This window comes from Procambarus clarkii, chromosome 19, assembly GCF_040958095.1.
Source record: "Procambarus clarkii isolate CNS0578487 chromosome 19, FALCON_Pclarkii_2.0, whole genome shotgun sequence".
NCBI classification, from domain to species: domain Eukaryota; kingdom Metazoa; phylum Arthropoda; class Malacostraca; order Decapoda; family Cambaridae; genus Procambarus; species Procambarus clarkii.
The window spans coordinates 13633613-13650292 of record NC_091168.1 but is presented as its reverse complement, the minus strand read 5'-3'; the positions used below and the strand labels follow the sequence as shown (position 1 = coordinate 13650292).

General features: G+C 37.0%; 1 protein-coding gene across 3 annotated transcripts in view; it reads right to left on the bottom strand.

The window, feature by feature from the left end:
• Positions 1-1950: 1950 nt before the first annotated feature.
• The window catches only part of LOC123757609 (kynurenine/alpha-aminoadipate aminotransferase, mitochondrial), a 221862-nt gene continuing 207132 nt past the window's right edge, over positions 1951-16680 (bottom strand). For all 3 annotated transcript variants that reach the window (XM_069326948.1, XM_045741417.2, XM_045741418.2), the window contains one exon: positions 1951-2238. In XM_069326948.1, the coding sequence (XP_069183049.1) occupies positions 2176-2238 (63 nt within the window). In that variant the 3' untranslated portion in view covers positions 1951-2175. The remainder of the gene's footprint in view (positions 2239-16680) is intronic.

Sequence of the window (16680 nt, the reverse complement as noted above, 5' to 3'; positions counted from 1 at the left end):
TCCGTTATGAACTGGCGTTACTCTTGCTTTTTTAAGGACATCAGGGAAGGTATGACACTAGAGATTTGTTGAACAGCAGAGTTATGGGTGGTGCAAGGGCATGGGAGGCACTCTTGTATACTATGGATGGTATTTCTCTAATGTTCCCAGCTTTGGTTTTTAGTGAGTGTATGATGGACACAGCATCTGTCGTGCTGACTGGTGAAAAGAGAAGAGAGTTTGGATAGCTGTCTGAGAGATATGTGTTAACATGTGACTGGATCTGTGGAATTTTCTGGCAAGATTATAACCAATCGATGAAAAAAGCTATTAAATTCAGTTGCGGTTTCTAGATCAGTTGCCGGTGTAGAACCATCCTTGGAGAGTTTTATCTGGTTATGTGAGTGTTGTTTAGTTCTTAGAATGTTAGATATGGCTTTCCATGTGCCTTTCATGTTGCCTTTTGCTTCTTTGAATCTATTCTCATAATAGGAAAGTTTTGCTTTTCTTATTATACTGGTAAGCACTGACGAGTACCTCTTAACTACTTCCTTTGTAACTAGGCAAATCCTAAGCTTATTTTCATAGTCATGTTTCTTGTTGATTGCTTTGAATATTGCACTTGTGAGCCACGGATTATTTATTCTTTTGTCAGTTACTTACTTGGTGAATCTGGGACAATGGGTGTTGTAGAGGCTTAGAGACATTCCTCTTCTTAAAAGGAAGAGGTTAGCTAATGAATTTATAGTCTGTGTATTATTGAATTCAGATTCCCAGTTAATATTGTGATGTGCATTTGTGAGGTTGCTTATTGCAGCCTCACTGTGTACCCTGAAGGTAAATTTCTGGTTTTCTGGTGGTGTTATGTCCATGTTTACTTTGAGGAAGGTAGGATAGTGGTCAGTTGTTCTGTCAATGATTATACCAGATGTAAGGGGAGCTGTTATGTCAGTCCATAAGTGATCCAAGGTAGTAGCAGATGTTTGAGTGATTCGGGTGGGCTTAGCCCACCCGAACCACTCAAACCCACTAATGTGGGGATTACCATACACGAGTTAATGCTGTTTAGAAAATTGTCAACTTGGGGGCTATTTTGTTGACATAGGTCAAGATTTAAGTCTCCTCCTAGAATGATGTGATTTTTGTCGAGGTTATTGTTTATGATAAGGTTCCTTAGGTTATCTGAGAATGAAGCTATGCTAGCATTGGGAAATCTATAGATAGCTCCAATAGTCAGGGAGGATTTAAGGGATTTAATCGAGAACTGAGCAAAGTTATATTCACAGTAGTTGTCTCTATCACTAATGACACTATTGCAGATGAAGGTATCTTGGTATTATATCGCTGTGCCACCTCCTTTTTATTTGGCCTGTCAGTTTGGATAGCTTGAGGGAGCCTTCAGGAAAATGGTGTTTCATTATATTCAACACTGGATTTTTTCTTCTGTTAATCTACTTCATTACTTTGCATTCATGAATGTGGCTAACCGCTAAACCATTTGTATACACTTTGTATGTTTCTAAGTTAAAGTAATAGAAATATTCTGCAATTGTTTTTAATAAATGACTTCAATTAGTTACCAAACTACAGGACTGTATTGGGAGTTTGAACTGCATTCACTACCTATAGTTACTATCTTTATACTTCTGACCTGCAGCAAAGGTAATGTACCCAATATTTTTTGGGTAAAAAAATCGGTGCCTGTTCACTGGAGGCCTCGGGCCCTGGATGTGAGCCGTGAGTGTGTGTCTGCCTTCAATATTGCACAATATGCATACACTCATCTCCAAATGTTTCGTTCACCATGGAGTCTAAAATCAGTATAGGAATGTTGACCAGACCACACACTAGAAATTGAAAGGGAGTGTGTGGTCTAGTGTGTGGTCTGGTCAACATACTTCAGCCACGTTATTGTGACTCATCGCCTCAGTATAGGAATGTTATGCTCAGTTCAAGGGTTAATAAGCACAATTAAAATTTTAAAATTTTAATTAAAATATCTTATGAACACAGAGAATATCTCAGTGTTCAGATAATCAAGCATAAGGCATTACTGATCAATTAACATTGCAATCTGCAAACTTTGTTTTACACTTCTTGTATTGAAAGTTATTATTTGATGTTAGTACTTAAAGTGAAGCCATACTCTGTGATCATCACTTTCTTGTCTAGAATATTTTGGGTATGTCTACAGCTCTATGGTTGGGCATTCTGCAATGTTATTTCCTCTCTAAGAAGTTTTGCAAGATTCTCCATGCCCTGCAAAAATACAAAAAATATTAAAACTAAAGTAAAATAATAAAATGATCTGGTAAAATGCATTTTTAAATTGGATTTGGGCTTGTCTGTACCAAAGGAAACAAAGAGTAGTATAAATGGGGTTAAATCAGTGGGAAATGTTGTAAGTCAGTCACAGTGAGAGGGTGTGTAGCTGGAGCTCTTAATTGTCTTGATACTGAAAATGGAAATTGTAGTGAGTGAGCTGGTGCCAGTGAGGGAGCTATGTGGAGCTCCGACAGATGCAGGAGCAATGACAGACGAAAAAACGCCAAGAAGAAGCAAATGAGGAGAGCTGCAGTAGAAAGTCTTCGTCTTGGAATGTCGTAAAGGACAGGGGTCTTAAGAAGACTTTGACAAAGCCATCTACAGATGTTATAAAGACTTCCAACCCATTTGCTGTGCTGGAAAACGAATGCTGTGGGGAGACTGTAGTTCCGCGAAAGGGAAGGCAACGAAGGGAGCGCAGGTCCCTCAAGGTCCTTAGAAAGTAAAGCGAGTACCTAAGTAAATTTTTGTTGTTGGAGATTCTCAGGCGAGATATATGGATAGAGCTTTTTGTGCCAGAGATAGGGGGGAACAGGTTAAGGGTTTGCTATCCGGGAGCAGGAATTGTTGATATTGTTAGCAACATGAATGATATTATGGCTGGAAATGGGAACAAACCCATTATTTGTATCAGTGTCGGTGGAAATGATGTTGGCCGAGTTAGGAGTGTAGCACTGATACAGAGATTTAAGACAATTTAAGACAGCCATAGAATTAGTTAGGAGCAAGGGAGGAATCCCGATCATATGTGACATTCTTTCAAGATACTGAAAATCTTGAAAGTCAAGAAAGGGAGTTGTTAATGAATGATTGTTGAGGGCACTTAGTGTCAATTGCCGACTAGACAAATATGGCTCAAATGCAATATCATTAATAGATAACTGGGAACACTTCTATGAAAGAAATGTATACTCGGGATGGGGTGCATTTATTGAGAGCTGGGGCTGTTGCTGTTGCCAACTCGTTGGAACCTGTGGTGGGAGAGTTTTGTTTGGGTTTAAACTGTTAGTAGATAGTGGTATGGGAATTGATATAAAGAAAGGAGGTAATAAAAGTATGTGTTTGTGGGAGAAACAAATTGACAAAATGATCAGGGAAAGAGAAGAGCCTGAATATAACAATACACTTAGGGTATATTACACGAACAATAGGAGTCTAAGAAACAAAATAAACAATTTAAATGCTGTTGTCTGCACAGAAAAAAAATAGATATTATTGCACTTACCGAAACGTGGATGAAGGTAGAAAATAGAGAACTATTAGCTGCATATCAAATAAATGGATTTTAACTATTTCTCACAGATATATATATATATATTAGACGAGGAGGTGGAGTAACCATATATGTTAGGGAAAATTTGAAATGTAGTCTCAAAGAGGGAATCAAAACTGAGCCACACACAGAAACTATTTGGCCAGAATTAAAGGAAAAAGCAAATAATCTTATAATAGGAGTTATATACAGGCCACCAAGTTTAGACAGAATGGAAGCAAAGCATCTATGGGATAAATATCTAGAGCATCTAGATCTAACAGTATTTGTGTCATGAGTGACTTTAAATTTAGTGGAATAAACTGGTTGAACATAAACGGGAATACTGAAGCAGACGATTTTCTAGAATTAATTGACGATTGTTTTCTTATGCAACACTAAGGAACCAATGCGGGAAAATAATATTTTAGATTTAGTGTTAACTAACAGGGAAACACAAATTAATGACATCGAAATTGGGAGTGAGCTAGGGAACAGTGTTCACAAAGAAATCAGATTTACCATAGACTGGAATAGATCTGTAGGAGAAAATGCTGTTAAAGTGCCAGATATTCGAAAAGCTGATTTTAAGAGCCTATAAAATTTGGGGGGTCAATTAGATTGGAAAGGCTTGGGCATGGGGGATTTTGGAGACCAGAAAATCATTTCCAATTTTAACAAACTTTACGACAGGGCACTTTTCCGGAGATGTGTCGAAGTGACTGATGCCACAAATCTCCCCCGCAAAAGAGTTCTGATTTTTAAACATTTTGAGTGCTTTAAAACTCATAGACAAAGCCTGGCAAGAAGTGACTCTAAGAACCATAATCTCTGACTGGAGAAAATTGTCGCCTTAATGTGTTCCAGAAAGAGACTTTGAGAGGTTTGAGCCTGAACCTGCAGTGCCTCTTGTTGAGGAAATTGTTTATCTGGGGCGGAAATTGGGCTTGGAGTTGGATGGTGGTGATGTGGAGGTGTTGGTGGAGGAACACAGCAAAGAACTGACCACCAAAGAACTCCAAGCCCTTCACAAGGAGAAGCAGCAACAGACAGCTAAGAAGGGCAATAACCTCACACAGTGAGGCAAGTACCTCATGAGCACACACCACACAATCTGTGTGTGTGGAGTCTCAGCCCTCTCTCACGTGGAGTGCGGGAACACTCCTCTCACGAAAACGCGCAGGAAAACTTTTATACATAGACTCATACTTATTTACTAATACATACTCTCAAACATAAATGAAACAAAAATTAATCACAAATAAGTGAAACTGGTATTTTAAATAAGAGAAACACTTACATTAACAACCACAAAAGCTAAACTTTATATACCAGTCATTACCTACTTCCCTGTCTCCCATTAAATGAAAATCTTGCTTAATTGATGGTTAAGTGAGATTTTCATGCTCTTACAGTGGCAAAAAAAACATTGCAATCATGCAAACTTCTACATTCACATACAAGAAATAATACAAACTGGTACACTAATTACACGTAAGCACAAATTTTATTAATTACTAGCAGTCCCCCGGCCACGCGTTTCTGTGGCTCAGCAACGATGAGCGTTGCTGAGCCACAGCAACCTTCCCTGTCCCCCAGTCCTCCCCACCATTCCGCCCTCACCCGTCTCCTCGGCCTCCCAACCATTCCCCATTCCACCATCCTCTCTTCCTTCCCACCATGCCCCCACTCCCCTGTCCCTTTATCCTCCCCACCATCGTCTATTCCCTCATCCCCTCGTCCCTAACATCCCAAACTCCCCCGTCCCCTCGTCCTTCCCCACCATTACCCCCTCCCTTGTCCCCTCGTCCTCCCCACGATCTCTCACTTCCGTCCCCTCGTCATCCCCACCATTCCCCACTCCCTCATCCGATGCCTTCCCAAATGGTCTGATGTTCCCATCAGAAAATTGGGAACATCAAGTGATCTGATGTTCCCATCACTGAAATATTAGAAAAACAGTTAAAAAATGAAATGAAAATAGGAAAAAATAAAAAAATAAACTATACTCACAAAATGAATGGTATGGTAAAAACACAGCTCAATTCCAACGCAATTCACACAAAATAATTAAATCAAAATGAAAATAAATTAAAATCTATGAAAATTAAATTTATCAATTCAATCAGAAACATTGAAATGGAACTGTAACATTTAGTATAGCATGTGTGTTGCTCCTACATGCAACAGATGGCGCTGTTTTTCAAGAAAAGCATGGTTTTACCTGTCACAGGTGTGGCATCTATACATATACTTACGAAATGAATGGTATGGTAAACAACACAGCTCAATTCCAACACAATGTTACAAAATAATTCAATAAAAAATAAAATAAATCGAAAGCAATGAAAATATCATTTATCAATGCAATTTAAAACAGTGAGGTGGAATTCGTGACATATTTAGTATAACCTGCATGTTGCTATTATGTGCAAGAGATGGCGCTGTTTTTCAAAAACGTATGTTTTTACCTGTCTCAGGAGTGGCATCTATATAGTAGGTATATAAAATGACGCACCTATTCGAATGCAACGTTGTGTCAAAATTTCAAAGCAATCGGTAAAGAGGTTTCGAAGATTTCCCTCACATGAAAAAAACAGTTTTTCAGAAAAAGCACGTTTTTTTTACCGTCCCAGATGTGACATCTATATAATATGCATATTTAAACCTGGTCAGATGCGAATGGAACTTTGTATGAAAATTTCAAAGCAATCAATGAAGAACTTTCCTAAATTAGCGATTTTGAACAAACGAATATTTTCATTTTTATTTATATAGATGAGAAAAACATGGAAGGAAGGAAAATTCCAAATAAGATGTTTAACTTTAACAAAATTTACTGGACTGTTCTAAACTTCTCAAAAATAATATATAAACAAAAAGATTTTCAAAGTAACTTTTCAATGTCAATAAACACATACTTAATAATCATAGCATTAGTAACTGTTCAATTTTACTCAAAATTTTAAATTTAAATACTTAAGCTGGAAACATTTTCTAATTAACTTAATTTCTCACATTTCACTATAGCAAAACTTGTACATTTCCCACCACTGGATAACATAAAAAAAACTGAAGCATTAAAGTCAATTGGCTATCAAGTGCACTTCCATCTGGCAACTTCTTCTTTTCTTATAAAAAAAACTTGCATTATTGGATGTCATACTGGGCCTTATTTTCCTCTAGGCAAGCCAAGTCAAAACAAATTCTAATGACCCTTTGACCGCTAGATTAACAATACGGGACAACCGTCTAAGATACGGAACATATGTGCCATCTTGCAACACGTATCACAAATCCTTAAAACTAACACAAGTGTGAGAAATGCCTGGAATCAGGGTGGAAGCGTTCAGTTTATACACTTCCACCCGGCATCCGCAACTCATTCTCACATTAATTTACAACTAACACCTATGCAGAAGTTGATTCAGAATTTGGATGTAAGAATTTCACAGTCAGTGCACAATTTTCTAAAGTCCTTGAGTCTTGTAGTTATATAGAGACACACTGTCAAGTCGCAAATGCAACTGGCGAAGGCAACATTTCGTGCAAGACGGTGGGTCACACCTGTGGGGTTGGCCAGGTGGCCAAGTGAAGTCTTCACAGCACTCCTAATAGGGGACAAGCGTATAGCAGAGGTAGATGACATTATGGTGGAATAACAGCAGACAGGGTATATAGCATTAACAAAGCCGTGCGACTACACATCTTGAATTTTCCTCAATGGTCTGCCGGCAAAAGTTATACACGGGTCAGTCTAATTATCCAAAGCTTCCTGGCATTACGTTAGTAATGAATATATATGACATATTTACTTATTATAATATTGGTGCTGAATGTAGAACATGAAAAAAACATTTTTACTCTGAAAAAGTATAATTTTATAACGAAATTAGACGAAAATAAGAAGCTAGTGACGCCAAAGCAAGTCGACGATCCAAGCGACAATGTTGTAGAGCGACTTATCCAAGACACATTGTTGCCTGGAGAGTGTTTGCTGGCATATCAGCCTCTTGTACACACGTCGCACTTCTCTGCTCAAATTGTCACAAATTGAATTGATGATGTTAACTACAAGAATGCATATTTGCAATAATATTTAGCATAAATCGTCAGAAAACATTTAAGTTTTATTAAAAAATAGGTGCCTGGAAGTGAAATTAACTTCATAGGACAATAGTGTTGTTATATGGATGCTGATGGTTATTCGCTGGTATGCGTTTGCTACTTGAACTACATGTACTTATGCACGTATCCGGAGATTAGTTCAGAGTAAAACTGTGTTTTTCCAAATTCAATACCATCATTATAGGGGGTAAATATGTCATATTTCTTCATTACTTGTGTAATGCTAGAAGGTTTTCGGGTAGCATTGGATAGCTATGGGTGACTTTGGGTAATTAGATGGACCCGCTCTAGGAGTGTGGAGAGCTACACACCAGCAAATCAATTGTCTAATTAACATTCATATATACTAATTAACCTTCAAGATTTATATTTCAGAAGACAGGCAGAATTTTAAACATTAATATGACTTCATTTCAAGGAATATATATTTTAGGTGGAAGCCAAGATATGGTAAAATATATAATACCACATAATCGTCGTTATCTTATTGACATATTAAAATTACATTGTATTTGTATTGAATATGCACCAAAATGGCCCCATTAAACACCTAAATAAGTTAGGTGTTTAGGTTCTGTTGGCGATTATTTGTATTTGTAGTACGTGGGTGAAGCATTTACAACGTTGTGGTTCGTTAAATTCGTCAGTGAAGCACTTTGTTCCAGAAGTGTTGAAGACATGGTAATTGCACTTGATTGTATTCACCAGATTGTACTTTTGTATAGGAATAGAGCGGTGGTTCCGGTGGAAGTGAGATGTAAGACTTTGGAACAAGCAGCACGAAGAGCATAATGACGTAAATGCTATGAAAGCAGAAGCTAGAAGTTGGGTTTGGGGGCCAAAAATAGATCCGGATATTGCTGAGGTGACTATGAATTGTCACATTTGATTTAAGAATTATCAGAAATCCCCCCAGGCCCCAGTACTTTCTTGGCCATGCACTGGAAAACACTGGTCTAGACTTCATCTAATTATGCTGGACTTATGGATAATAAATATTATCTGGTGGTCGTGGATTCATTCAAAACATTTATGGATGTTCATGTGTGTAATTCCCCATCATCTGTAACAATGAACTGTTCAGGAAAACATTTTGTAATTTTAGATTGCCAGACATGGTGGTGCCAGATATTTCTCCTTATTTTGTTTCTGGGGGACATGGAGGATTTTTTAGAATGAATGGTATTAAACATGTAACACCTGCCCTCCATAACCCTACTTCAAATGGTCTGGCTGAGAGAGCAGTGAGATCCCTAAAAGAAGGGTTACAGCAGTTTGCAGAGGGGATTATTAATATCAGGCTTCGCAGATTTTTGTATAATCAAAGAAAAACTGTCCTTGCTACCACTGGCAAATACAGATTCATCTAACTACATGGCCCCGATTGGCACTTGCCAGGGGCCCCACGAGCATAGGACATGTTCATTATGGAAGCTGAATATTTATATATTTAGGTTTTGTAGCAAGCACACTTATATATTACAACCCTACATCCTGGTGTGGGATTAAATATTTAATATATATATATTTCTAGATGAATAACACTTTCGGCAGAAATGTAATGTAATGTATTAAGGGGAGCACAGAAGAGGAAGAGAGCTGGAGAGGTGAAGGAGAAAATAGGAAACCCTCCAAAATTAACATCGTGGCTCAACACAGGTGCAACGACTGCCACACATACCATTCCTTCAGATTAGGAATACCAATAGCAATACCAGAATACCAGAAATTCCATCCGCATTACCATCCACTCCAGCAATGTCAGCCACTAGTACGGTTTCTTCACATATAGCATCCATATCTACATCCATTCCTACTACAAATTATCCAGTTTCAGCAGACATACCGCCATTGCCTGTTGCTGCTGCTGGTGACATTTTATAACAGGAAATACCCAAATCTGTATAAGTAAATGAGTATGCAATCCAAGAGACTGATTCGGGGCTATGGAACCTTAATGATACTAACACAATAAAATACTTGATTCGTAGTGGGCCCTCATCATGTCAGAATCATGATAGCAACCATTCAAACTCACGCAGAGTGTAGAGAATATGAAGGTAAGGTATTTATCAAACAATGTGTTCAAACGTGAACTGCGGATTGGCGAGTATCTAAAACGTGAATGGCTGCTCTATTCACCATCCCAAGGTCGTTTGTAATGCTTTGAATGTCGCCTATTGTCCAAGAAAGAATCTCCCTTTGCTACATTGGGGTTCAATGACTGGAAGGACAGCAATGTTATTGTAGAATATGAAATGGAAAAGAACATCGAAAATGCATGACAACATATTTGATAAGGCATAAAGAAACTGAAAGTGTAGATTCTTTATTACTTGAGCCACATCGCTCAGAGCAGGAATATTGGCATAAAGTGTTGACACGTGTGGTTTCTGTAATTCACTTTCTTGCCTCTAGAGGTTTGCCATTTCGTGGAGAAAATCAGATTATTGGGTCAGCAAAAAATGGCAACTATTTAGGTATACTAGAACTTCTGAATGAATTTGACCCTTTCTTGGAAGATCAACTCAAAATGTATGAAAATCCTGGTAAAGAAAATCTGTCATATTTGTCAGAAAACCCGACATCATTTACTAATGTTCAATACAATAGGCAGATAATATTGCTGTTGTTTGTAAATAATAAATTGACTCAGGAAACGAGATTTCCTCCCGTGGAAAACGAGATATCATTGCCAGGTCACTATTAATTTTACCAGCTAATTCTGTTGGGAAACATTCATAATACAGCAGTCTATGGACTGTTAACATCATAAAAACATCTCACTTGAATTAACTTAATTATTAGTACCAAAATAGAGTAAATGTGACCTTTCTACCACTTCTTGACATCTGGACAAGTGAGCCAGGGTGTCAGTGGAGGAGGACCAGGAGTCAGCCATTGTTAATTTAACAGGCCACTGGAGCAAGCTCCCAGAATTCTTCCTTGGACAGATGTGTTACAGAAATAAAGTGCTTCTGATACCGACATGCAACTACGTCTACTATAAGGGAAGCGTATTACCAAAACCCGTTTATTATCTTTACATTTTTGGCCAGTTATGTTAGGTACATATAGGGCGAACTGGTTAGCACACGAGACAGCGACCAACCTATGGTGAGCAATATTTTCATCTCTTTATCTAAATTAGCAATATTTCCTCTGATATAGCTGTCATATATTAGGATTACTGTTATTATTTGTAAGTGATCTTTGACAGGAACAGAAGAGGAAGAAGAATTGAGAATAGTAAACTAGTATTCCAGTACATGAGTTGGAGGCCAGCCACACCTCAAGGTGGGTCGACTGGCTTATTCATCCGTGTTCATACTGGTAGTCTAGGATATAACAACAATAAGATAAGGTCTCTCCATTTAAGTTAAAATATATATATATATATATATATATATATATATATATATATATATATATATATATATATATATATATATATATATATATATATATTGTAACTTAAACTGCGCTGCCACACTGGCCAGTTCCTACCTCCACTACAGCGCACACGTGAAAGCGGTGGTGCTGCTTCTTTCAGGGAATCGCAGAAAATTATTAAATACAGAGGTCTGGCACACTGCTTAAGCTTTGTTCCGATCGGCTCGGAGACCCTTGGTTCGTGGGGAAAATGTGCATTGAAGTTCCTGAAGGAACTGGGGGACAAATTGATCAGAGCTACAAAAGACCAGAGAGCAAAAAGTTTCTTGTTCCAGCGCCTCAGTGTTGCGATTCGGAGGGGAAATGCCTGTTGCGTCTTGGGCACTAGTCCAACTTCAGAGGAATTCGAAGAAGTGTTTGACTTGCAACAATGATCGAACCCGTCTGTGACATTCATCAATATTTCCCATTGTCGGGTTTTTCAAGAGATCCATAACCTATAAGCACCTTTTTGTATTATTATTTTTTTATCAACCCATGTATATCTTGTAACCATCAAATACATAATAAAGCACAAAAAATAAAAAAGGAAGGGGGTGGTAGGAGAAAAGCACACAGAAACTGTATTGGAGGGGATCTAAACATTCCCTCTAATGCGTTATGCGTGGTTTCCTCCGAGGCTATGGGTCCCCCTTCTTCCAGCTAGAGGTGGTACTCCCTTCCCTATATATATATATAATATATATAATATATATATTTATTAATAATATTAATACTTATATTTATATTAATAATAATAATAATAATAATAATAATATATATACAATATTAGGGGTACCACCTCTGGTGTAATTGTAGTGACTGTTTCACTGGTTTAAAAATATTTTGTTGAAAATGACAAAATTTCAAATTTATGATTCTGACACAAATCTTCTCTATACTGCTTATGTTTTTCTTCGCTGAAGCAGGAAGATTAAATATATATATATATATATATATATATATATATATATATATATATATATATATATATATATATATATATATATATGTATATATATATATATATATATATATATATATATATATATATATATATATATATATATATATACAGTATATGTAGTCTACTAATACTGTAGTTAATGTTTGCTAATCAATAATTTTGATTAGCTACATATAAACCATAAACCCCCCATAATGTGTAAGAAAATCGATTTGTGGGAATTTTAAGAAATACAGTCTACTTTAAACCATCATACAATTTGCTATTGAAATATATAAATTAACGTGAAATATAATTTACTATATTAATTTAAATAAATTAAATAAATATAAAATATGAAGCACTGGTCAATTCCCCACAATATTTATCTGCAAGTTTTTTTTGAGGAATTTATTGAATAAATTGGACAACAAGATTTTTGTACTACTTTTGAAGAAGTAAAAGAATAAAAGTATTATTCAATAAGTGTAAATTCCACTCCAGACATTTCACACACAGATCAACTGACATTTACTGTTCAATACATTAAAACTTGAAGAACTTGAAGAGTTTGAAAAACGTTTCTTAATTTTCATCCCCATCTTTTCTCATGGAGCAAAGGATCTAACAGACACTGTAATGGATTTTCTTAATGAAAACAAAATGCCTCAAATATGTCTTGACGATATACTGGATTGCAAGCACTGATTCATCAACTCGATGAGTTTGCTATCTATGTCCCCTGTGCTGGACACATCCTAAACTTGGGAGCAAAAGCAACAGTGTTGTTTACAAACTGTCAAATTCTTTGACTTTGTTCAGCGATCTGTATTAATTTTTTGCCAGTTTTACTCATCGCTGGAATGTATTTACATCATCTTTAGGAAAAGATTTTGTGGTCAGCGTCTGTCTGACACATGATGGTCAGCACATTTTGGTGCTGTTCATGCTCTGTCTGGGGGTTTCGAGAAAATAAAACATGCACTGGATTATCTATCAGCAGGCAATGTACAACGATGCAATAAACTATCGATGCACTGATTAGTATGATTAATATGATACATGCAGCTCTTGATAAAAATGAGTTCCCTGTTGGATTATTTTTTGACCTACATAAGACTTTTGAGACTGTCAGCCACCTAAACCTTCTTCTTAAATTATATCATTATGGAGTTAGAGGACACTCCCTACAGTACCTTCAGTCTTACCTTACTGACAGGCTCCAGTATGTTTCTGTGAATAATTCCATTTCTCCCACCATACCCATTTATTTATTTATTTATTTATTTATTTATTTATATATATACAAGAAGGTACATTGGGTTTGTGAGAATACATTGGATAGTACAGTATTTGCACTCTTGTAAAGCCACTAGTACGCGCAGCGTTTCGGGCAGGTCCTTAACCTAACAGATAATTTTAAGTAGGTAATTTCTATCAGAATTGATAAATGATAAAGATACATTGCAAGAGAAAAATGAGATGAGAGAGCTTAGTAAGTATATTAAAGCACATTGTTATATTAAAGCTCTGATTGACTACATTGACAGCTTGATTAGTAATTTAAACAAGATTAATAGACACCATACAGCAGATTGACAGCACATAAAAGACAGCAATGATCACAATGGTAAAGATGTTCAGATTGGGTACATAAAGATTGGGAGACTGGGTAGCAATAGATACAGATAAACAAGATTAATAAACACCAAACAGCAGAATGATAGCACATATAAGAAGATAGCAATGATCACAATGGTAAAGATGTTCAAATTGGGAACATAAAGGTTGGGAGATTGGGTAGCAATAGATACAGTGCAATTTTAAGGCAAAAAGTGAAAAACTATGAAGATGAAATTAGGTACTTTTTAGTATTGATTTTGAGTGATGTAAAAGTTGGACAGCTTTTCAATTCAATAGGGAGTGAGTTCCATAAACTGGGTCCCTTTATTTGCAAAGAGTGTTTACACAGATTAAGTTTAACTCTGGGGATATCAAAGAGATATTTATTTCTGGTGTGGTGATAATGGGTCCTATTACATCTGTCCAGGAAGAGTTTCAGGGCAGGATTTGCATTTAAGAACAGAGTTTTGTAAATGTAGTTGACACAATAGAATTTATGGAGTAAGATTATGTTTAGCATGTTTAGGGAGTTAAACAAGGGGGCTGAGTGTTGTCTGAAAGCAGAGTTTGATATTATTCTGATAGCAGATTTTTGCTGGGTGATGATGGACTTGAGGTGGTTTGCAGTGGTTGAACCCCATGCACAGATGATATAGGGATAGATAGGGATAGTTGAGATAGGGATAGATTAGTGCATAATATAGAGAGATGAGAGCAGAGTTAGGTACATAATATCTGATTTTGGAGAGTATACCAACTGTTTTAGAGACTTTCTTGGTTATGTGTTGTATGTGGGTACTGAAGTTGAGTCTCTTGTCTAGGAATAGGCCAAGGAACTTTCCATCATTTTTATTGCTAATGTTTACATTGTCTATCTGAAGCTGAATTGCATTTGTAGATTTGCTTCCAAATAGGATGTAGTAGGTCTTTTCTATGTTAAGTGTTAGTTTGTTGGTTGACATCCATAAATGGACTTTTTTTTAGTTCATTATTAACAACATCATTTAATGTATGTGGGTTGGGGTTGGAGTAGATGAGGGTACTATCATCAGCAAACAAAATAGGTTTCAGAATGTTAGAGACATTAGGCAGATCATTGATGTATATAAGAAATAGAAAAGGTCCCAAGTTGCTGCCCTGTGGCACTCCAACGGTTATTGGTAGAATGGGAGAGGTTATATTATTGATGGCTACACATTGGTGTCTATCACTAAGATAGGATTGGATATAGTCCAGTGCATGGCCTCGGATTCCATAATGATGGAGTTTACATAAGAGGTAATCGTGATTAACAGTATCAAAGGTCTTTTTCAGGTCAATGAAGAGTCCAGTCGGAAACTCATTTTTGTATTTATGTATACGACGACGTATACATAACACATGTATAAGCAAGTAAATGGGGTCGCCATTGGTTCTCCCCTAGGTGTCCTGTTTGCAAACTTCTACATGGGTACATGGGTACCATCGAGCAAAAAGTCTTAGTCGACATGAACTTGAAACCGGCCATATACTGCAGGTATGTTGACGACATTTTTACACAGGTACCTGATGTCAGACATCTGCAGGAGCTGAAGGAGGCATTTGAGCAGAATACTGTGTTGCGTTTCACTTATGAGATGGAGAAGGATGGGAAGCTGCCCTTTCTAGATGTAACAGTCATGGAAAGGAGCGGAGTTTTCCACACTGCAGTCTACACTAAGGAAACAAACATAGGAATGTGCCTGAATGCCAACAGTGACTGCCCGGACAGGTACAAGAGGAGTGTTGTTAACGCTTATGTCGACCGTGCTCTAAGCCACAGCTCAGAATGGAAGCAAGTCGACGAAGAACTCTATAGGGTAAGGCAGGTCCTAGTCAACAACGGCTTCGCCAATGGTTTCGTGGAAGACATCATAAGAAGGAAAGTGAAACGCCATGGAACCTCTGAAGAGACAACTAACACAACACCTATACCCCCTATTAGACTATTTTACAGGAACTTCTTTTCCACAGCCCATAAAACGGAGGAAAGGGTCCTGAAAGATATTGTCAGTAGCAACGTTATCCCTACAGACAAAAATCAGAAGATACAACTGACGATTTACTATAAAACCAGAAAAACGGCTAGCCTACTTATGAGAAACTCTCCAGACACAAAGCAGAACGCTTTAAAAGAGACCAACGTCGTCTATGCTTTCAAATGCCCTCTTGGGGACTGTTAGCCTAAAAAAAAACAGTATATAGGCAAGACAACAACATCTCTTTCCAGGCGTTTATCGATGCATAAGCAACAGGGCTCCATTAAGGAACATATAATCTCTTCCCACAAACAAACCATCACCAGAGAAATCTTAGCAAACAACACAGAAATCATCGATCGATACAGCGATAGCAGGCGGCTTGACGTCTGCGAGGCACTACACATCAAGAATTCAACACCAGCAATCAACAGCCAATTAATGCACAACTATATTCTACCAACTTCAAGACTCCGCTCCAATATAGCAGCATCAAGAAATATGGACCAATAGGCTTTCTACAATTACTTCCATTCAATACCCATTGTTTCGTGTTCTGTCTTGTGTTTAGGAATTTAATACCCTATTAATTCCACCTCACCCCATCCACCTCACTCAAATGTAGATATAAACAAATCGAAGATGTGTAAGTTCTATTCAGTTGTGTATGTGTAAGCTAAAGTCTCTCTGTCTCTCTCTCTCTCTCTCTCTCTCTCTCTCTCTCTCTCTCTATATATATATATATATATATATATATATATATATATATATATATATATATATATATATATATATATATATATATATATATATATATATACAAGAAGATACATTGGGTTTGTGAGGATACATAGCATGGTGTTAACATTCTTGTAAAGTCACTAGTACGTGCAGCGTTTCGGGCAGGTCCTTAATCTAACATAAGTTTAAGTAGGTGAATTCTAGCAAAATTTATAAAGTGATAACAGGTACATTGCAAGAAAAAAATGAGATGAGAG